Source organism: Cucurbita pepo, chromosome 5 (genome assembly GCF_057944985.1).
Source record: "Cucurbita pepo subsp. pepo isolate OVF chromosome 5, ASM5794498v1, whole genome shotgun sequence".
NCBI classification, from domain to species: domain Eukaryota; kingdom Viridiplantae; phylum Streptophyta; class Magnoliopsida; order Cucurbitales; family Cucurbitaceae; genus Cucurbita; species Cucurbita pepo.
The window spans coordinates 16,383,266-16,405,470 of NC_141802.1; the positions used below are offsets into that span (position 1 = coordinate 16,383,266).

Sequence of the window (22,205 nt, forward strand, 5' to 3'; positions counted from 1 at the left end):
TAATATCCTCAAATAAATACAATTTGTACTTAAAAACAATTCAAAGCTTGAATCATCTAGCGTTTGTAGTCCAACGGTTAGGATAATTGCCTTCCAAGCAATAGACCCGGGTTCGACTCCCGGCAAACGCAATTCTTTTTGTTTTTCTTCTTTTTTACTTTTTCTTAAGGGTTTATTTTCATTGTTTTTGTTCCTTTGAATTAAAATTTTCTTAAATAAAAAAACTTTTCAATTTTACTAGTAGAATTTTAACCTTTTTATTTATTTTATGCTAATTCATTCACTTTAATTAATACATATATTAATCATGGAATATTTGTATAAGAATGTATTGCTTTCTCGCCATAATTTAAGTTGTTTCGATTTCAACCTAGCTTAATTTTTTCGGGTCAAAGTTTTAGCAATTTTTTATTCAAAAAATAACAATTTTTTTATTTCTTATGTATATTTTTTACTGTGTAGAAAATATCTCACATATAAGTATGTTTCACTGCTGTGTGGAATGAGAGAGTGAAAATGATTTTGAAGGTGGGATATTGAGAGGGTTTGACGTATACATTAAAATTACATATTTCGAGTAATTAAGGATTTCGTTCATTTCTCATTTCATGCACAGTATCAAATAATATGTATATGAGAGTACCTAACTTTCCATATTCACCGATATCCACATAATTCCCGTATAAGCCAAGAAATACCATTAGCAATACATTTGTCTCATACAACAAATGACAAAATATTTCTTACACCTCATAATTTTGTATCTTACTATGATGATTGGACCATCATCGCTTAAACAATTATCCAATAATGTGGTGGCATATAACTTAGAGGACAATGAAGAACATGTCACTAAACCTCAAGGTGTCCGTGATTGGAGAAAACGAGCGATGATGAGCCAACTGTAATCATGGATGGACCCGTCAGAAATTGAAAAGAAGAGATACACGTACAACATCTGAAAGTAGATGCACTCGTTCAGGTAGTATCATGTCTTCTTTGCCAAATTATTGAAGACGTTATGCATTTAAATATAGGGTGTGGAACTAGCACTGCACCATTAAGAAAGATAACGTGAATAAGCCCAAACGAAAGTAATTGCATCCCACATATATAATAATAAGGTTCATAAAAGTATTTAAATGAAAAGAAAATAAAAATTACTCTTTTTTATGTGGAAAATAAATATTTTAATATCTATAATAATAAAAATATATAATTTTGGACATCTAGCGTTTGTAGTCCAACGGTTAGGATAATTGCCTTCCAAGCAATAGACCCGGGTTCGACTCCCGGCAAACGCAACCGAACTTCTTTTGGAGTTTTGGTATGTGGGCCTTTCTTAATGGGCTTAGCTTACATCTGACAAGTAGATATACTTTTATCATGTTGCGGCCCAGCCCAAAAGTTGCGGGGAAGAAAACAGGAAAAACCCTAATTTATCAGTCGATGGCCTATAAACTCACAATTCGACCCCTCTTTTCCAATGTGTCGTTTCCTCCATACTTGGCTTTCATTTCTCTAGTTCCAAGTTTCCTCTGAAAACCGAAGATTTTTGTGCATTTTTCTCCACCTTTTACTTCTAATTCTCATATTAATTTTTTTTTTCTTTTTTGATGTTCGTTGTTTGTGCATCCTCTTGAATTTGGTTGAGTTGTGGAGTCGGTTCTTGACTTGTTTGGATTCTTTTTTTTTTTTTTTTTTTTTTTTTTTTTGAGTTGCGTGTTCGATTCTATAGGCTTATGAAGATATTTCCAATAATCTTAGCGGATTTCAGTGAGATTTTACTATCAATGATCTGACTGTTACACACACTGAAAGCCTACTTTACTTGATTTGGTCAGATTTGTTCAAATGTATTGTTCTGTTTTCTGATCGACGATTCGTTTTTGTGTTCTCGTACGTATAGTTTTTTTAGCGGATGATGAATCTTTGATATGGCTGAATTCTTTGTGTTTTGTTAGAATTTCTGATTTGATTCGATTACAAAAAATTTGTTTTCAACTTCTTCATACTTAAATTTTGATCGTTATCGGATTGAAGATCTTCACCTTCTAACTTCTTCATATTTAATTCGTGTCATATTTAGCATTTGAAAATCTATTCGCAATGATGATATCCTTAAGGCTTGTTTCTCAGAAACATTCGCAGTGGCCGCCTGAGAGCTTTCGCCTTCGCCAGGCTTGAGAGCTAATGCTGCTTTATCCTTCCTTGGATGTCTGAGTCTCTTGTGAACATATTAAGATAGCTGTTGTTTTCGTTTGTTCGATCATATTCTTCATTTGAAAATTGTGGCAACAATGATGATATCTGTAAGGCTTGTTTCTCAAAACATTCGCAGTGGCCGCCTAAGAGCTTTCGCCTTCGCCGGGCTTGAGAGCTAATGCTGCTCTATCCTTCCTTGGATGTCTGAGTCCTTTTAATCATCTTCTCCTTGCCAAATTACCATTAATAATTATGAAAAATATAATTTATAAACATTGGATTAATTTAATTAGTGTTCATTCATCATTAAAATATTAAATTATTGAAATATAATTAATTGATTTAAATTTACAATAGTGATGGTTTATCGGCTATTGGTTAATTTTATAATTAATTTTTTTTGAATTAATTATTTATAATGGAAATTTATATAAATTTATTAAGACTATTTAGTTGAGAATAATTATTAAAATTGCTTATTAAATAAACATACTAAGCTAATTTTAATGTCCTATTTTTATAATGTAATTATTAATCATTCAAAAGATTAAATTTATTATATTTATTAACAAATCAATATTAAATTAAAATTTAATTAATTAATTGTTTTGTTAATAATTTAATATTATTTGATGATAGACTTGTGAAAATATTAATGTTTATATGATAACTTGTAAAAATAGACTTAATTTAAACAAATATTTTTTAACAACAATAATAAAAAATAAATTTAAATAATTTGGAAATCAATTTTATTTCCAAATAAAAAAAAAAAAAACAATTCATAGGTTTTAAAATTTAAACAGAAATAAGGCAACAAGCCCATAATTTATTTTTTTAAATATGAAAATTGTTATGTTTTTTGTTTTTAAGGAAAAAAAGGAACTAAAATAATAAATATGTTATATGCAAGTATTAAGGGTATTTAAATATTAAAAATAAAATTGAGAATAACATAATCATTATTGGTCATTTGATACACTAAAATAAAATTGAAGTAAAAAATATAAATATACAATTTATATTAAACTTTTATATTTATTTAATTTAAGAAAAGAATATAACAAATGAAAAATAAAATAATTATAAAGCCCATTTTCAAAGGCCCAGCCCACTTTTTTCCTTGAGAAAGACAAAACTCGCCCCATAATGCTTCTTCTTCTTCATGACTCTTCACCGTTTTCAGCAGTTCGGTGTCGCCGTCGTGGTTTCTTCCGCCTCTGCCGCTACCGCAGCCTCCTCGCAGCGGTTTTATAGACTCCATTGTTGTAACAGGTATTATTCCAATTTCCATCTATGTGGAATAGCATTTGACACTAAGAAAAAACTACATCTCTCATGAAAATCCTTACCGATATTCATGCTATCTTCGCTGAGTTTGAATTCATTCTCCTAGCCTAATCCCTGCTCGACCTCGTTGTTGCTTAAAGATTTTCTTGAACTATTATCTTTGTCGTAGAGTCTTGATTGGCTGTGTTGGGCTCTTCGTTGGGGTTTACAATTCTTACAATTCTTCGTCTTCGTTAGAGGCTGAAATTGACATGTTTTTTTATATGAAAGATCGAAGATGCTACATAAAATATAGATATAGGTATAATTTGTAGAAGTTATCTATTTGTAGAAATTTCTCTCCTTACACCCGAAACTTTGCTGAAGAATATTATAGGACTACGGATTTCGTCGTTAATCACAGAGAAGGAAGTAGCTAGGGATTTCTTTCAACAGCAATTGTTCTTTGGAATCGTAATTTCAGTTATCTTCGGTCGTTGTTGTAAGTTCCCTATCCGATGCATTCTGTAATTTTACTTCTTTTTGTAATTAATTTCAATCGGGGTGCATTTTTGTAACCTCCAAGTAGGGATTATAGATCTATGAGAATTTTGTTTCCTGTTCATGAAGGAGTCTTTAATTTTCATTGTGATCGAGTCTGTTGTGTGTTTTCAGTGATGACAGTGATTGAGAATTGACGATATTAGGTTAAATGGAAGAATCCGAGAAACGGAGGGAGCGACTGAGAGCAATGCGAATGGAAGCTTCGCAGGCTGATGTCGCCAATTATGTCGAAACTTCTCTGCCTAATCATCTTTCAAATCCATTGGTTGAGTCCTCAGCTAACATGCTAGGGCAATCAGAACCATGTACCGCCCCAAGATTTGATTATTACACAAACCCTATGGCTGCATTTTCTTCTAGCAAGAAGAGAGGGAATCAGACTGTGTCTCATGATTATGTTCCTTCCCACCTCAATAGTTCTCCAGATGCTTATGTTCCTTCCCACCTCAATAGTTCTCCAGATGTTTATGTTCCATCAAATTTTCCAGGTAATTTTATGTTTTCTTAAATAATTTGTGGATGGAAAAAAATAAAGGATCATGTAATGGGAATAGGATATCGAGCTACTTGTTTGATGGTGGATGCTTCATTATAAAAGGGTCCAATTACGAATACTTGGGTCAAAAATGGCCTAATGTGCCGGGTTATTATGTTCCCCTCCATAGAAAAATGTTACAAAGAAGCTTTCAAATCAATACAGACATGTAATCTATAAACAAAATCTAGTAGAAGGTGCTCCCAACTTGAGGTTGTAAAATGAACTTAGGGTCACAAAAAACTGTCGATTCTTTCTAGTTTGAACCTTTTGAGAGCTTCTGAATATAGAGATGGCTGTAGGGAGATGTTATTAGGAATATGAAATCCTTCTGGTTATGAACAAAGAGCCTGCATCATGGAGCAGTGCAGAAACAAACCAGAGTCTCAAGAATAGCTTGTGTATCCTCTCTACTACTGTGATTAAAACCAAATTCTTTCAAAATCCATGAAACAAACGGGACATTTATAACTTTACTTGCCTGGCTCCTCACACAAAAAGGAAAAAAAATCCACAAGCTATTGTTTCAATGGAACTCTCCATAACCTTTTTAAGAGGAAAGGAGAGATTTTCTGCGTGTTGGAGAAAATTCCAACTAGGAAAAGGTGGCTTGCCATCATTCATGTCAGGCTTTCCCATATAAAACACTTTGTCGCTTTCTTAATTCGAGCCACTATGGGAGGGATTCTAAGAGAAACGTAGTGAGAATCAATTATAAAAGCTAGTCATATACTTTTGAGAAAATTAATGATAAAAGTTAGTCTTTCTTCCTTTTATGGTTCTTATTTGGTTTGATGAGCATGACTGTTAAATGTCTAGAGTATTAAGGATATACAATTAGATGTGTTTCTATTAGTGGTTTGGAATTAAATGTATGTTTGTTTTGCAAGCTTTTGATGGGGGAGGTAAATGTATATATTTAACATAAATGCTACATAGCACTCTTTTGTGCAAAATATGCTTCTTTTGTTTGATTTTTGTTTCCAATTCAAACTTTCTAATTCCTCCCCATGGTTGGATGCCATGCAATCGTGAAAGCAGTATTTTCTAAATGATAAAAGACATGAGTTTTGTAATATTTCACATCTATCCTATTAGTATTTGCTAATATTTTACATTAAAGTTTATGTGATGTTACTGGGAGAATTGGGAAGTATCTCATATGGCGATCAGCTATAAATTTTTTTAATGCTTGTTGTGGTTTATTTTATTTCTCATCATGAGTATGTTCTTTCAGCATTTTGTAGTTAGGGAATCACTTTTCTCCTCCAAATCTAGATATAATATTGTGTTGTAGGAATGAGAAACCCTGAAATGTCTCCCTCTGCGCCTCATCAATTCCATCAACATTCACCTGACCAGAGATTCTATGCACGAGGTTATAGTGGATCTGGTGGCCATGGTAGCCCAGCAATGCCCAGGCCTTTTCCTATGGATCAAAGAAGTCCTAATATGTGGGGTGGACCTAGAAGCCCATATGTCAACCACTTTCCCGGCCCTCCCCCAAGGGGGATGAACTCCCCCAGAGGCCCTTTTGTCAACCAATTCCCTAGCCAGCTACCAAGGGATATGATCTCACCCAGCTTTGTCTCTGGACCAAGAGGTAATTCTTACCCTAATCAAACGCAAGACATGGTTAATCACCTCAGTCCAAGTCCTAGTCCTGGGTATCAAGGCAGTTCTAGTCCTGGTGGAGGCAGCCATGGTCATCGTGGCAATATGACTCCTAGTCCAAGATTTGGCTCGGGACGAGGTTTTGGTTCTCATGGTCGTCGTTTTTCATCAGACGAATCATCTAGACCAGAACAGTTTTACAATCCATCCATGCTTGAAGATCCCTGGAAGGTTCTGCAACCTGGTATTTGGAGGCCAGTTGCTCCATTGAGAAGTTCTGCCAACACTTCAGAATCTTGGATTTCGAAATTCAATACGAAAAAAGCAAGAGTTTCAGATGCTTCTTCTGGCAGGTCAAGCTCTCAACCCAGCCTCGCCGAGTATCTCGCTGCTTCCTTCAACGAAGCAGCCAACAACACACCAGGTGAGTAAAACTGTAAGTCTGAAACTAGGGATTCTCAAAATCCCAGCCTAATTTTTCTCCATACGCTGGTTTAATATGGTAATATTTAAGGTAAATCTGTAGAGTGACAGTTATATCTCTCCATGTTAGTTTGTGAGTTCTATGACCTATTTTCTGTTAGCTATATGTTTTGTGGACCGTGTTTGACTGATGGACATGATTTAGCTATGCTCGTCTTTATAAAGAATTTAGTAGGATTATGTTCCAAATAATATTGCTCTGTTTCATCATCTTCTTAATGTGGAACGTATCTGCTGAATTTGATATTTTGAGTAAATGGTGAAAGTTGGGAACTAACCACAAGAGGAGGAGCAAAATATGCAGGGTTAGTCTGCTTTTCCACAATCCAACATCAGATTTAGATTTTTTTAAAATAACTTATGTTACGGAGTTTACAAATGTATAGAACATTTTTAATGAGACAGTGCCTTTTCGACTCTCTCAAAATAGAATCTATTCTAAACATATATTATGTCGGGGAGTAAGACAAGTCACAAATATCTACATTTTTTATTTTTAGATTCTTATTTTAGACTTATTGTCAATAGTAAGTAGCAACCAACATTTTGTATCCATTTTTCATGATATTATGCATGGATTAGATATATCATGAAGAATTTTTTCGAAAAATATTGTCTTCCACGGTGGAACCTGGTCTTTGAAATTTTGAGTATGTATTTACATAACCTTTTTGTGTCCAAAGTATGATTCATTATAATGGCTTTATAATGAATCACCATTAATATCAACACATGGTAGATTGTCAAATGTTCGAGAGTTCCTCTATTCAATAATTTTCCTCTTTCTTAGAGTATATCTTGTTCATACATATGTTTTTTTTTTTTTTTGTTTCTCGGGCCTAGAGTGAGCGTACATATAAAGCTTGAAAGTATCAAATCTTTGATGATTACAAATGTGAGCGGTTAACGTGTAGCCTAAATGAATAGGTTGACATAAATCTCTATAAAATACATAGAAAATATTGGAATATATTCATTGCTCTACATTTGTTAAAAGTTCTTTACCCTCTTCTTAAAAAAAAAAAAAAAAAAAAAAAAATCTAAATAATTACACCATTATACTTTGCAATCAAATCAATTTGAATTCAAGAAGTGCACTTATGAAATATACGCACTTTGCATTCGCCGGGAGTTTAACCCGGGTCTATTGCTTGAAAGACAATTATTCTAACCGTTGGACTACAAACGCTTCACTTTAGTTCTACGAGCTACATTATTTTCAAAAAGTTCGACATTCAACAATTTTTTTATAAAATAACAAAATGAAAACCCAATGCATTTGGGGAGAGTCAAACTTTAGAATATTGTTTGGAACAATAGTTGGACTGATTTTTAAATTAATCAGTCAAGAATAATACTAAAATTTATTACAAAATAAATTAAAAAACTAAAATTTAAGTTACATGAAAATTAAAATTAAATTTTAATTACTTAAAATTATTTTATATTCTGATTGAATAAATTCAAAATGTGAAATTTTAGGATTACATAAAGGACCTACACAATGAAAAGAAATCCCTAAATAAAAATGGTTAAAAAGAAAAAAGAAATGAGATAATGCGTTTGCCGGAAGTCGAACCCGGGTCTATTGCTTGGAAGGCAATTACCCTAACCGTTGGACTACAAACGCTAGATATGTCATTTTTTTAATTATTTATTTACAATTATTATTAAAACTTATTACAAAATAAATTAATAAATCTAAAATTTAAGTTACATGAAAACTAAATTAAATTTGAATTAGTCAAGATTATTTTATAATCTGATCCCTAAAAGAAAATGGTTTTTAAAAAAAAGAGAAAAGAAAAAAATGCGTTTGCCGGGAGTCGAACCCGGGTCTATTGCTTGGAAGGCAATTATCCTAACCGTTGGACTACAAACGCTATTTGTCTAAGGTGGTAAATTTTTTAAAATATAAACTTAATATAAGGTTATTGTATGATGCAATTACTTTCATTTTAACATGCTCACCTTGGTGATCTAACTACGAGGACTACATTCAATAGACGCATATTCACTTCTATTTAGCACATTCATACAAAGACAAACGTAGGAGTCTTGAACATTCGTGGTTACTAATGCATAACAAAACAGATATTCTACTGTCCTATCTTTCTTCATCGTGCAGTGCTAGCTCCGTGTCACGGTCATGCCTGTCCAGGGCCTGTTGCCCATGGCCGCATGCCCATGACAAGCCAAACCCTTGTCATGTCTTTTCATTCTAGTGTTTTCCCTTTGTAATTCTAGAGCGTATGACACCTCAAGAAAATCATGTCTAGGCCTGCCAGAACTAAAATGGCCCAGAATGTACTATAGGGGGATATGACTAGTCGTCAACTTCTCCCTACCCAAGGTTATATATGCTAAGCCGTTGTTATCTTTCTCTTGCTTGCTTATATAACGTCTCTTTCTAAAATCTCTCTTTCAAAAATCTCTCTCTCTCCTCGTTTTCTAAAACCTTCTTTTAAAACCGAGGCTAGAGGCTCGACCGTACGTCGCTTGGCCGTAGGCGACGCAAGAACAAATTGGCTTAACTCACTTGTCGCTGGAAAGTGAGTGCCGCACAATCGCTAGTCCGCTGCCTTCGAAAGTGCGATTGTGTCAAGTGGTATCAGAGCTTTGTTAGCTCCGTAACGTCATACAGACCGAAATCATGTCGACGACAAAGTCGACACCCAAAGCACAAGCCGATCGGCTTACGCTAATAGAGGAGGAAATGCTGTTCCTCAAAGAAGTCCCTGACACCCTCCGTTTCCTGGAAACACGGGTGACCGAACTGAGTGAGAAAGTCGTCCAAGTCGACGCAATGGGCAACCGCCTAGACGGGTTGCCAATCGCAGAACTGTTGTTTCGAGTGACTTCGCTCGAAGAAAGAGTTGCTCCTACGAGCAGCCCAAAACCGTCTGATAGTCCGGATAGCTCTGTCGCACACAAAGAGGGACGTGGCGAAGAGTTCGACGTACTACAAAACACAATGATGAGTTTGTTCAATGGATTGGCTGATGAATTCAGATCAACAGTCGACGACCTCCAAGAAAGGATGTCCGCCATGAGCACTCGAATTGAAGTTACCATGAAAGCCGTGGAAGGTGTCGCGGCTGGACAAACTAATGCAGGATCCAACAAACTAAGGTTCCCAGACCCTAGAGCCTTCAAAGGGAATCGGGACGCCAAAGAGTTGGAGAACTTCATCTTTGACGTCGAACAGTACTTCAAAGCCACAACGGCTTGTACCGACGACAAGAAGGTGACTGTAGCTGCGATGTATCTCGTAGACGACGCCAAACTGTGGTGGCGTACGAAGGTGCAAGACATCGAGGATGGAGTGTGCACCATTGACTCATGGGAGGACCTCAAGAGAGAGTTGAGGGAACAATTCCTCCCCGAGAACGCAGGACACATAGCAATGGAGAAAATAGTAGCCCTGAAACACACTGGAAACATACGGGACTACGTCAGACAATTCTCAACCCTGATGCTGGATATCAGGGGTACAGCAGAGAAGGACAAGGTGTTCTTCTTTATAAATGGTCTACAACCGTGGGCCAAAACAAAGATACATGAGAACAGGGTCCAAACCCTAGCTGCCGCAATGGCCTGTGCCGAAAGACTCGTGGACTGTGGGAACGAAGCAGGATCCCAAAGAAGAGCGACACCAGCCCCAAACAATGGGGGCAAACCATACCGACCACCAGGCCATCGAAATGGAAGCCCCAACAGATCGAATGGATGGACGGATAGACCTCCTCAGAACAATCAAGCGGGGACATCTCGAGGGCCTTACCACCAAAAGAACCACCCGACGACGCCTTTGCAATGCATGCTATGTAAAGGCCCCCACAAGGTATCCTACTGTCCTCATCGGGCCTCTCTCACTGCACTCCAAGTGTCCATTCAAGAGAGCAATGAGGCAAGAGTCGAGACTTTGCTAGACAAGAAAGAAGATCACGACAACCCCCGAATGGGCGCACTCAAATTCTTGTCAGCCCTCCAACGGAAAGTCGAACCGAAGGAGATAATAGAGAAAGGGCTTATGTTCGTAGATGCCACCATAAACTCTCGACTGAGCAAGAGCACTCTAATAGACTCTGGAGCAACCCACAACTTCATTGCTGATCAAGAAGCCAGAAGATTGGGACTCACCGTAGGAAAAGACCCGGGGAAGATGAAAGCTGTCAACTCCGAGGCCTTGCCTATTGTGGGAGTTTCCAAAGGAGTCCCCTTCAAAATAGGGGATTGGACTGGAGAGCTAGACCTTGTCGTGGTTCGCATGGACGACTTCGATGTGGTACTTGGGATGGAGTTCCTCCTAGAACACAAAGTCATCCCAATGCCATTGGCGAAATGCTTGGTGATCACCGACCGTAACCCCACAGTAATACCTGCAAGCATCAAGCAACCAGGTAATCTTCGGATGATCTCGGCCATACAGCTGAAAAGGGGACTCGCACGAGAGGAACCTACCTTCATGGCCATACCACTGATAGAAGAGGCAACCACCGAAGAGACTGTCCCAGAGGAAATCAAGGATGTATTAGACAACTATACCGACATAATGCCAGAGAGTCTACCACAAACACTACCACCTCGTCGAGGCATTGACCACGAAATCGAACTCCTCCCCGGGGTTAAGCCGCCCGCAAAGAATGCATATCGGATGGCTCCACCCGAGCTAGCCGAATTGAGGAAACAACTAGACGAGTTGCTGAAGGCGGGATTCATTCGCCCGGCAAAGGCCCCTTATGGAGCCCCCGTACTATTCCAGAAGAAGAAGGATGGGACGTTGCGTCTGTGCATAGACTATAGAGCCTTAAACAAGGTGACAGTACGCAACAAATATCCTCTGCCGATAATATCTGACTTGTTCGACCAACTTCACGGGGCCAAGTACTTCACGAAATTGGACTTACGATCGGGATATTATCAAGTACGTATTGCCGAAGGGGACGAACCCAAGACGACGTGCGTAACAAGATATGGGGCCTTCGAATTCCTAGTAATGCCCTTTGGCTTGACAAACGCCCCAGCTACGTTCTGCACGTTGATGAACCAGGTTTTCTACGAATACCTGGATCAGTTCGTCATAGTATACCTCGACGACATTGTTGTTTACAGCACAACCCTCGAGGAACACAAAGTGCACTTGAAGTTAGTGTTTGACAAGCTCCGGCAGAATCAGCTGGATGTGAAGAAGGAGAAATGTGCATTCGCACAAACATGCATCCACTTCCTTGGACATGTCGTCAGATGTGGACAAATCAGTATGGATAGCGACAAGATAAAAGCTATCCAAGAATGGAAGGTTCCTACTTCCGTATCTGAGTTGAGGTCCTTCTTAGGACTAGCCAACTACTATAGGCGGTTCGTCGAAGGGTTTTCACGACGAGCCGCCCCATTGACAGAGCTGTTGAAGAAAGACCACCCTTGGTCGTGGTCGAATGATTGTCAAATGGCCTTTGAAAATCTGAAAACAACCATGACGAGGGGTCCTGTCCTCGGGTTGGTTGACGTCACAAAGCCATTTGAAGTGGAAACCGATGCTTCCGACTTTGCTCTCGGTGGGGTCCTTATTCAAGAAGGCCACCCCATCGCTTACGAAAGTCGAAAGCTCAACGATGCCGAACGAAGATACACTGTCTCCGAGAAAGAAATGCTGGCTGTAGTCCACTGCCTTCGAGTCTGGAGACAGTACCTCTTAGGATCGCAGTTCGTAGTGAAGACGGATAACAGCGCCACTTGCCACTTCTTCGATCAACCAAAATTAACAGCAAAACAAGCCCGGTGGCAGGAGTCGTTGGCTGAATTCGACTTCAAGTTCGAACACAAAGCGGGAAAGAGTAATCAAGCAGCCGACGCGCTGAGTCGGAAGGGCGAACATGCGGCCCTGTGCATGTTAGCCCATATTCATTCAAGTAAGATCGACGGATCGATGCGCGACATCATCAAGGAACATCTACACAAAGACCCATCGGCCAAAGCCGTTGTCGAACTAGCTAAGGCTGGAAAGACACGGCAGTTTTGGGTTGAGGGGGACCTCTTGATAACCAAAGGAAACAGATTGTACGTCCCAAGAACGGGGGAACTGAGGAAGAAGCTCATTCAAGAATGTCACGACACCTTATGGGCCGGACACCCGGGATGGCAAAGAACATACGCCCTAATAAAGAAGGGGTACTTCTGGCCAAACATGCGAGACGACATCATGCAATACACCAAGACGTGCCTCATCTGCCAACAGGATAAGGTCGAGAAAGCCAAAGTCTCTGGACTCTTGGAACCTCTACCTGTGCCAACAAGACCCTGGGAAAGTGTATCTCTGGACTTCATAACACACCTCCCAAAAGTCGGGGAATATGACGCCATCTTGGTTATTGTGGACCGGTTCTCAAAATATGCGACGTTCATCCCCACTCCCAAATTATGTTCGGCGGAACTCACAGCCCAACTGTTTTTCAAACACGTCGTAAAGTTATGGGGCATTCCGTCGAGCATCATCAGTGACAGGGATGGCAGATTCATTGGGACATTCTGGACTGAGTTATTCGCTTTCTTGGGAACAACCTTGAACATCTCCTCGAGTTATCACCCTCAAACCGATGGACAGACAGAACGGTTCAACTGCTTGCTCGAAGAATACTTACGTCACTTCGTCGACGCTCGCCAAAAGAACTGGATACAATTGTTAGATGTCGCCCAATTTTGCTTCAATTGTCAAACAAGCTCGTCTACAGGGAAGAGTCCCTTTGAAATTGTAAGTGGACGACAACCGGCCTTACCCCATATTATTGATCATCCTTATGCAGGAAAAAACCCTCAAGCACACAACTTTACAAGAGAATGGAAGCAGACGACAGATATAGCCCGAGCATATTTAGAGAAGGCTTCCAAGCATATGAAGAAATGGGCGGACAAGAAGCGTCGCCCCCTTCATTTCCGTGCAGGAGATCAAGTCCTTATCAAGCTGAGACCAGAACAGATCAGATTTCGTAGCCGAAAGGACCAGAGATTAGTTCGTAAATACGAAGGCCCGGTTGAAGTCCTTAAAAAGATTGGGGCTACCTCCTACCGAGTTGCACTCCCCGCATGGATGAAAATTCACCCCGTCATTCATGTGAGCAACTTGAAGCCCTATCACCCTGATCCAGACGACGACCATCGAAATACAACCACAAGACCGAGCATCGATCTGAAACAAAAAGAAACAAAGGAAGTGGAAGAGATCCTAGCCGACAGGGTTAGGAAGATAGGAAGACCTGTACGGACGATTCGTGAATTCCTTGTCAAATGGAAGAATCTCCCTACAGAGGAAACAAGCTGGGAACGCGCCGAAGATCTGAACTCCGCCGCCACCCACATCGCAAGATATGAAAGTAGTCGGTTGACGGGGACGTCAACCAATTAGGTGGGGGAGGATGTCACGGTCATGCCTGTCCAGGGCCTGTTGCCCATGGCCGCATGCCCATGACAAGCCAAACCCTTGTCATGTCTTTTCATTCTAGTGTTTTCCCTTTGTAATTCTAGAGCGTATGACACCTCAAGAAAATCATGTCTAGGCCTGCCAGAACTAAAATGGCCCAGAATGTACTATAGGGGGATATGACTAGTCGTCAACTTCTCCCTACCCAAGGTTATATATGCTAAGCCGTTGTTATCTTTCTCTTGCTTGCTTATATAACGTCTCTTTCTAAAATCTCTCTTTCAAAAATCTCTCTCTCTCCTCGTTTTCTAAAACCTTCTTTTAAAACCGAGGCTAGAGGCTCGACCGTACGTCGCTTGGCCGTAGGCGACGCAAGAACAAATTGGCTTAACTCACTTGTCGCTGGAAAGTGAGTGCCGCACAATCGCTAGTCCGCTGCCTTCGAAAGTGCGATTGTGTCACTCCGCACCCTATATTTAAATAGATGAGGTCTTCATTAGACATCTTGAAACTTATAAAATAGCAGTTTGAAAAAACAGAGAAGTAACTCGTGATATTTTGAAGAATAATCTTTCAACGTTTTCATCTACAAAGATAAACAAAGATGTATTAGTACTTAACCGTATGGGTGAATTGCATCTTAAACTCAAGTCTGTTTGAGCAGAGTCGCGTAAGCACATTCAAGAGGAATACAACTAAACGATAATATGATCGTGCCTAGGCTACTCCAAGTGCATTATACCTTGCTCCATGATGTGGCTTAACGGCTTACCGTTCACAACCTACATTCAATAATACTAAAAAAAAATATCAACGTAATAAATTAAAATCCTCGACTACAGTACCAAAAACTTGGTATAAAATTTGGTTCGGGTTATATAGTGCAATAAAAAATAAAGTAAGTCACTCGGACCACTCAATTTATTAATTAAACTTAATTTATAGATTTTATTGAAATTAGTGATTATTTAAGTTAAAATTAGTGAGTAAATTAAATTATTAATATACGTTGGGAAATTGAAAATTTCCAAATAATAATAATAATTATTATTATTATAAAAAGACAGAAATCTAAAAAAACAAAAAGAGAGCTATTTATGCAAAAATATTTGAAGGTAAAATCCTCAGTTTTCTGGGAATGGGTAAAAAAACCTCGGCACTTTGAGAAGTAACTCGAGCAGGAGCACTAGAGAAAGCGCATGGTTCGCCTCCTCGAACACAGCCTTCAGCGATGGCGGACTTATGCTGAAGTCGGATCTAAGATTCTGGCTGCCGATCGTCAGCTAAATGCAATCATAAAGCTTCTTCGTCATTCAACGCCTGGTAATGCTGTTTTTTTTTCACCTGTTTTGTTCTTCATTTCCTGAAAAGAATGTTATTTTGACAAACGTCTCGTGAGTTTCTATCAAGAACTGCATTATCTGCGATGCGATGGAGGACCTGGATTGGTTAATTTAAAGCTGAATGTTAGGGTTTTAAGTTTGTTTGTATGTATGTTTGCTGAGAAATCGACATTGTACGATTGTTTTGATGCGAGGGCATCTTGGATTGACTTAGTTAATTAGCTTTTTTTGTGAAGCGTACTTTCGAATCTGATTGCTTACTTTTGAAGCAGTTTTTACGTTTACTGTGTAAGAAAATGCCCTACAGTTAGTTATTTGTATATTCATGATCTATTTGCTAGGTTGATCAGATATTGGCATTATTACTATATTTGCGTTCCAGAAAAATTGGATTTCCAAATGACATTCATATTGTTTTTAATGCTATCTGCATAGCAAAATAAAGTAAAAATTGGTAGTTTTTTTTTTGCTGTACTTATAATTTGAGAAAATTCCTGCTATTTCTTTCACTCTGTCTTGGGTTTTTTTTTTTTCTTTCCTCTGGTTGGTGTTTTCTTCCTGTATTTACTGTTTCTGAGTGTAATTTTGGTCTTTCCTGTTCTATGTAGGATTTTTATTGCTTGAATTAGAATTTGGTATCTGGTCCAGCATTATCTATCCTTGCTAGACTTCAATACTGGAGGAGTGCATTTTGGAGACTAAATTGGATGGATCTGACATGGCTGAGTGCCATTGTAGTTGGGGCCGGCTGCCTTGTTTTGGGATACTGTATTGGTTCGAAGTATCCTCCTCGCATCTTTATCAAAGCCAAATTAACCAAAAGCAACGAATCCAGCAGAAGTGGGAAGAAGGGTAAGCCTAAAGAGCCACTGGAGGTTGAAAACTTGGCTGACATTCTCGAGGACTTCAAGATGGTCTGTCTCTGAGTCTCTGTCTATTTCTGTTTCTCTCTGATGATTCTAAGGCGTTCTCTCTCTCTCTTTCACTCAAAAAATGCAATAACACTTCATGTATCTCTGCAGGTTTTAGTCGTGAGAAATGATTTGAAAATGGGAAAAGGAAAAATTGCTGCCCAATGCAGGTACTTTTTTACCACCTTGTGGTTTCTCTTTCATTCCCTGATGTTTTGAATGCTAACAATCATAGAAATCTTGAATTTTACTGCTGCTTGCATAATGTACATGCCCGAGTAGCTTTTTGTTAAAACTAGTCCCAAGAATTGGGCATATAGTGTTTAGGAGTTTAGGTTAACAATGCACTGCACACCTGGTATAGTAAACTTCCCAAAATGCCTATAACAAATTTTACTAGAATAATGACTATAATAACATGAGAGGCTTTGTATAATAGTAGTTTTGAAGTAGAAGTTGAAATAATGCAAAATTTTGGATGATAATATTGCTCCTTTTTTTTTTTTTTTTTGAAATTTGGCACTGTTAGAATCGAAAAAAATTATTGATGCATGGAATCTACATAACTTCAGCAATCTTGTAACGCTCTCTCATCTCTCCCTTCTCTCCCTGCCTCCTTCTACCATCCTGCCTAATCCAAATTTGTCTCCCTCTGATCTAGCCATTGCTTCAGGGTGGTGGTTCGTAGTTGTAAGGTTCTTGATTTGTTCTTTTGTATTGGTCTAGAAGGGGATTTTATTTTCATGGAAGATGAGGATTTTCACCAAGTCCTTCCTCTTTCTTTATCACATTTGAGGTTGGCTCGAAATTTCCTTAGTTTAATTATTGTATTAGCCAATCCATAAATTCTTCCTCAAGCTTGGTCGCCATGATTCTAGGGCTTTTCGTTTGGGGCATCTTCGTATGTCATCAGGATGGTTTATGAGAATTGTTGTTTGGCCGTCATCAGGGGGTAGAAATTCATTCATGTGCCAATGGGATTTTTGAAAATGGATTGGCCTTCTTTTTTGGGAAATGTTAAGTGATTTTCTTAAGCCATTCCTGTTTGAGATGTTTCCAAGTACCCACTCATTCCAAATGAACCATAGGAAGCCCTAATAAAGTAAAATTACTTGGTAAGGAAGTATAATAATCTTCCCTAGAGTAAAAGATCTTCATGAAGTTTGCAGATTCCATTTTGCATTTTTTCCGAGATCAGTGACAACTTGATAGGCGTCAACAATGCTGGATTTGCAAAGCTAGAGGTCCTTCTAGGATCTTTGCGAACTTTCACAAGTAAAACTAACTTAGCAATGATTCCAACCAAGAGCGGGTTAGAAGGATGAAATACTCTTAGATCGAATTTGGAATCTATGATGGTCACTTTTAGATCTCTAACCGACTCACTCCGGAATTAGTGATCAAAGCTAATCTAATGAATCGGTTTAACTTCAAACCTAAAGCAAGGTTTGAAAAAAGAAAAATAACATCAAAAGGGTTTCCAAGAAAACACAATGTTTTTGTATTCCACCGTGATCAATATTAGATGCCTCTAAATAGGCCATAAAGATAATCCAAACATCATGATAGTTCATCTATCAACAATCAATTACCAATAAAAGTTATTAAATAAAAATTAAAGAAAATAAGACATGACATAAATAGTCTTAAATGGTAGTTCAACTACAAAACAAAAAGTCTTCAAATCACTCTCCAATATCAAGTGGTGTGTATTGACACTCCATTATTTTATTGATTTGATATACTAATATTATAAAGATTTTTGAGTCCAAAAATCTTTCAACTTGTACATTAGCTAGCAAGATGTAATGAAAAGGCCTCGCTCCTCCGGGTACATGCGGGTACATGCAAAGGATCAATGGTTAGATTCATATCATCCCCTATTCTTTAAAATGATTTGTCCTCAAATCTACTCCATTGTCCTTTCCTTTTCTTTAATGAATTACATAAAGAAATGTAATTTCATAAGGACATGCATTATCAAGAAGGGAATGAACACCTTGATTTGAGGTCAAATCTTTTTAAAGAGACACTAATCCCTAATCCTTTGCATGAACCCGAAGTAGCGATTACAAGAAGTAGGGTAAAGAAGATTCAAGAGGCCTTTACATTACATTTTAAAAGCTAGCTAATGTACAAGTTGAAACAAAGATTTTTTAGAACAAAAATCTTTATAATATTAGTATATCAAATCGAGAAAAGAATGGAGTAACAATAAACATCACCTGACATTGGAAAGTGATTTGAAGACTTTGTCTTTGGTAGTTGAACTACCATTTAAGACTATTTATGTTATGTCTTATTTTCTTCAATTTTTATTTAATAGCTTTTATTGGTAGTTGGTAGTTCAACTACCATTATGTTTGAATTATCTTTTTGGCTTATTTAAAACATGTAATAAAGTTTGGAAATCATGGGGAAATACAAAAACTTGTGTTTTTGGCTTATTTAAAACATGTAATAAAGTTTGGAAATCATGGGGAAATACAAAAACTTGTGTTTTATTGAAATCCTTTGGTTGTTATTTTTATTTTTTTCAAATCTTAAACCGATTTATTGGATTAGTCTTGATGAAGCTAATTCTGGAGTGAGTTCTCTTGGGATATAAGATTGACCATCATAGATTCCAAGTTCGATCTAAGAGTTATTCATCCTTCTAACTAGCTCTTGGTTTGAATCATTCGTTAAGTTAGTTTTATTTGTAAAAGTTTGCAAGGACCTCTAGCTTTGCAAATCCATCAATGGTTGGCGCTTACATTTGATTTTTTTTTTTTTTTGTGTGTAAAGCTTGATTATAACCAATTCAACGATTAACTCTCACGAGCTAAGACTAGTATCTCATCCTTAGGATCAATAGCTTGAAAATTTTGAACAAGACTCAAATTAATGACAAGAACTGAATACTTTGAGGCATTTCCTTGATAATCCGGGAAGACTCAGAAAAATTGACTTAAAAAGAATAACATAGAGTAAAGATATTTTACCTCTAGAGCCGACCAAAGAACGTCGACCAAATGCTCTGATACCAAGTGATAAGCGCCAACAACGGCTGGATTTGCAAAGCTAGAGGTCCTTCTAGGATCCTTGCAAACTTTCACAAATGAAGCTAACTTAATAAATGATTCCAACCAAGAACTGGTTAGATGGATGAATAGCTCAGAGATCAAACTTGAAATCTATGATGGTCACTCTTAGATCTCAAGACGACTCATTTCAGAATTAGCTTGATCAAGACTAATCCAATGAATTGGTTTAACTTCAAACATAAAGCAAGGTTTGAAAAAAAAAAAGAAAAATAAAACTCAACGGGTTTTCAAGAAAACACAAGGTTGTTGTATTCCATCCTCAAACTTGAATATTACATGTCTTTAAATAAACCAAACCAAAAAGATAATTCAAACATAATGGTAGTTCATCTACCAACGACCAACTACCAATAAATGCTATTAAATAAAAATTGAAGAAATCCAAATATTATGGTAATTCATCTACCAACAACCAACTACCAATAAAAGCCTATTAAATAAAAATTGAAGAAAATAAGATATGACATAAATAGTTTTAAATGGTAACAAAAAGTCTTCCGATCACCTCCCAATGTCAAGTGATGTTTATTGTCACTCTCCTCCTTACTTGATTTGATATACTAATATTATAAAGATTTTTGGGCTAAATTTTTTTTTGTTTCAACTTGTATATTAGCTAGCTTTTGGAAATGTAACGTAAAGACCTCTTGAATCTTCTTTAGTTTGCGTAATTACTACTTCAAATACACCCAAATGATTAGTGGTTTGATTCATTTCAAAACTTTTCAAGCATACAAAATACATATTCTAATAATACTTAGGCATTTCTTCTTGAAGAAAGTAATAATATGGACCAAAACCAGACTTAACTTTCTTGTTCTGCCGTCTTTAGAAAACCCTTATTACATAATTGCAATTATCAGCTAACTTTGTGGCGGATACTTACTGAAAGAACCATCAATTCTACACAAACATTTATATTACTACTACTTGAGAGGCCAAGTTTTCACATTATTTAATAACTACTGGTAATCTAATTTTCTCAAATCTTTGCACTGTGAACTTCCCAGTTTCTCAATGCTGTAAATTGAATTTCGACTAGCTTTTAATCTACTTTGCTTGCTTTTGTTAGTCATGCAACTTTGGGTCTCTACAAGAAGCTCCATTATCGTGCACCGAAAGCCTTGAATAGGTATGTATATACAGGATAGTCCTCCCTTTATTAATGGGCATCATATACTTCGTTCTCGGCTCATGTATTTGATTTTATTTACATGCAGATGGGAGATGTGTGCACAACCCAAGGTGGTTCTAAAAATAGAAAGTGAGGAAGACATGCTAGTTTTGCAAGTAACAATTCCACTATGATTTCCTTTTTCTAAGAATTCCACTGTGATTTTATGGTATCTAGCTGATTCTTTGCTATCCGTATATGTCGAAAGCATATCACATTTGCAGTTGGTTGATATTTATTAGTTTTTCTAGTTTGTGCATATGTATTTATGATAGTGATGTAAGCTTAATTTTGCATAATATCTGAGACAATTCTATACAGCTTGATCTTTTTTATATTTCTTCTATTCTTTGAGGCTTCTGAGTTCCCTCTGATTCTTATACTTTTAGGTGTTGATCTTAGTTCTTTTAGTTTTCAAACTTTTATATATTATTGTACATCAGGAGAGGGCAAAATCATTGAAGCTACCAACTCATATTACCATTGATGCCGGAAGAACTCAAATTGCTCCTAGTAAGTTATATGAAATTCACTTAAATGGGTCGACGTTTTAATACCAACTTTATCAAATTCACTCATTTTCACATTTTTGTTCTTCTAGATTCGAGAACGGTGATGGCAATTCTTGGTAAGTGATTTTTTTCTCCATGCAACCATTATATATTAATCAAGGAGTTTTCTCTTTATCAAATTCACTCATTTTCACATTTTTGTTCTTTTGCGTTTTTGTTCTAACTCATGTTTGGTTAGCTTAGCTGGTGGATCTACTGAACAATTTCATATTGGTGCATTCCTACTTGAATTAGTATTGGGGTATATTGGTTCGTATCGTTTCAATTTGAGTGTCAAATTGGAACTGAACCACGAGAAATATAAAGAAAAATGGAAAAACCGAGCCGAGCCGAACCAAACCGTTCTATGACGCATAACCAAACTGCCCAAACTGTTCACCATTGGTTTAGCCAGTTTGATCCGGCAGTTAGCCATTTGCAATAACTCCAAGAAACTAGCTGGTTTGGTTGGACTCCGTTCACCTTGCCAAAACTGAGCCCGACCGAATTTAATTGGTTTTCCTTGTATGCAAACCAAACCAGTTCCAGACCAAACCAACATCGGTTTCGGTCAGTTAAAGTGATATTTTTTGTCAGTTTTTCGTTGCACCCCGAATTAGTATTAACTAACGTGATTCATCCAATGAGATATTAGTACATCAGTAGTGTATAGACTAATACACTTCGTACTTCACGAATTGCAGGTCCTGTTGAAGTGGTTGATGATGTAACTGGTGGGTTGAAACTCTTGTAGTTTCTAAATTCTCGACTGTTACCACCTCAAAATTCTTGAAGACTTCAGTTCTGTAGCAGAAAGCTCTGCAAAATCCATCCATGCTTGGACCAACAACACGGTATGAAACCGATCTACGCAGCGCTAAGCTATCGCGATTCTAAATACTATTACCATTTCTGATGATGACAATGATGACCATGTCTAAGTTAACGTATTTCTTATGCAATAGAAACAGTAGGGAAGTTCTTGGATTACCTTGCTTTTGAACTATCTATATTTCAGTTTATTCTCTATTTAATTTGTTTCTATTGCATTGT

At 37.4% G+C, this 22,205-nt stretch overlaps 2 protein-coding genes, 1 long non-coding RNA gene and 7 other non-coding genes across 16 annotated transcripts; 7 read left to right on the forward strand and 3 right to left on the reverse strand.

Moving 5' to 3' along the window:
- Window positions 1–59: 59 nt before the first annotated feature.
- On the forward strand, window positions 60–131 carry TRNAG-UCC (transfer RNA glycine (anticodon UCC)). The gene has a single exon. It is a non-coding gene; the product is annotated as a tRNA-Gly (tRNA).
- A 1,101-nt stretch (window positions 132–1,232) lies between these two features.
- Window positions 1,233–1,304, forward strand: TRNAG-UCC (transfer RNA glycine (anticodon UCC)). Its single transcript has one exon. It is a non-coding gene; the product is annotated as a tRNA-Gly (tRNA).
- A 432-nt stretch (window positions 1,305–1,736) lies between these two features.
- On the forward strand, window positions 1,737–1,824 carry LOC111796287 (small nucleolar RNA R11/Z151). Its single transcript, XR_002815332.2, has one exon. It is a non-coding gene; the product is annotated as a small nucleolar RNA R11/Z151 (small nucleolar RNA).
- Window positions 1,825–2,104: 280 nt separating this feature from the next.
- LOC111796268 (small nucleolar RNA SNORD14) lies at window positions 2,105–2,227 on the forward strand. The gene has a single exon (XR_002815315.2). It is a non-coding gene; the product is annotated as a small nucleolar RNA SNORD14 (small nucleolar RNA).
- A 68-nt stretch (window positions 2,228–2,295) lies between these two features.
- On the forward strand, window positions 2,296–2,417 carry LOC111796269 (small nucleolar RNA SNORD14). Its single transcript, XR_002815316.2, has one exon. It is a non-coding gene; the product is annotated as a small nucleolar RNA SNORD14 (small nucleolar RNA).
- A 764-nt stretch (window positions 2,418–3,181) lies between these two features.
- On the forward strand, window positions 3,182–6,862 carry SIC (hydroxyproline-rich glycoprotein family protein). 6 transcript variants are annotated; one of them, XM_087123684.1, is made up of 4 exons: window positions 3,182–3,480; window positions 3,862–3,976; window positions 4,182–4,526; window positions 5,871–6,862. In XM_087123684.1, the coding sequence occupies exons 3-4, from the start codon at window positions 4,187–4,189 to the stop codon at window positions 6,617–6,619; spliced, it is 1,089 nt and encodes a 362-aa protein (XP_086979810.1). In that variant the 5' UTR covers window positions 3,182–3,480; window positions 3,862–3,976; window positions 4,182–4,186; the 3' UTR covers window positions 6,620–6,862. The 6 variants fall into 6 exon arrangements, with proteins under 6 accessions (XP_086979810.1, XP_023533683.2, XP_023533684.2 ...); XM_023677915.2 differs by having other exon boundaries at window positions 3,872–3,976; XM_023677913.2 differs by having other exon boundaries at window positions 3,183–3,480; window positions 4,150–4,526.
- A 1,366-nt stretch (window positions 6,863–8,228) lies between these two features.
- Window positions 8,229–8,300, reverse strand: TRNAG-UCC (transfer RNA glycine (anticodon UCC)). Its single transcript has one exon. It is a non-coding gene; the product is annotated as a tRNA-Gly (tRNA).
- Window positions 8,301–8,481: 181 nt separating this feature from the next.
- Window positions 8,482–8,553, reverse strand: TRNAG-UCC (transfer RNA glycine (anticodon UCC)). The gene has a single exon. It is a non-coding gene; the product is annotated as a tRNA-Gly (tRNA).
- Window positions 8,554–15,122: 6,569 nt separating this feature from the next.
- Window positions 15,123–20,001, reverse strand: LOC147792720 (uncharacterized). Its single transcript, XR_015421159.1, has 2 exons — window positions 19,326–20,001; window positions 15,123–15,527 (listed from the first exon to the last, which is right to left on the reverse strand). It is a non-coding gene; the product is annotated as an uncharacterized LOC147792720 (long non-coding RNA).
- On the forward strand, window positions 15,271–22,194 carry LOC111795510 (uncharacterized). Of its 2 annotated transcripts, none has more exons than XM_023677980.2 (8): window positions 15,271–15,410; window positions 16,039–16,344; window positions 16,453–16,511; window positions 20,500–20,559; window positions 20,648–20,717; window positions 21,045–21,114; window positions 21,203–21,229; window positions 21,857–22,194. In XM_023677980.2, the coding sequence occupies exons 2-8, from the start codon at window positions 16,138–16,140 to the stop codon at window positions 21,904–21,906; spliced, it is 543 nt and encodes a 180-aa protein (XP_023533748.2). In that variant the 5' UTR covers window positions 15,271–15,410; window positions 16,039–16,137; the 3' UTR covers window positions 21,907–22,194. The 2 variants fall into 2 exon arrangements, with proteins under 2 accessions (XP_023533748.2, XP_023533749.2); XM_023677981.2 differs by lacking the exon at window positions 15,271–15,410 and adding an exon at window positions 15,752–15,874.
- Window positions 22,195–22,205: the final 11 nt, after the last annotated feature.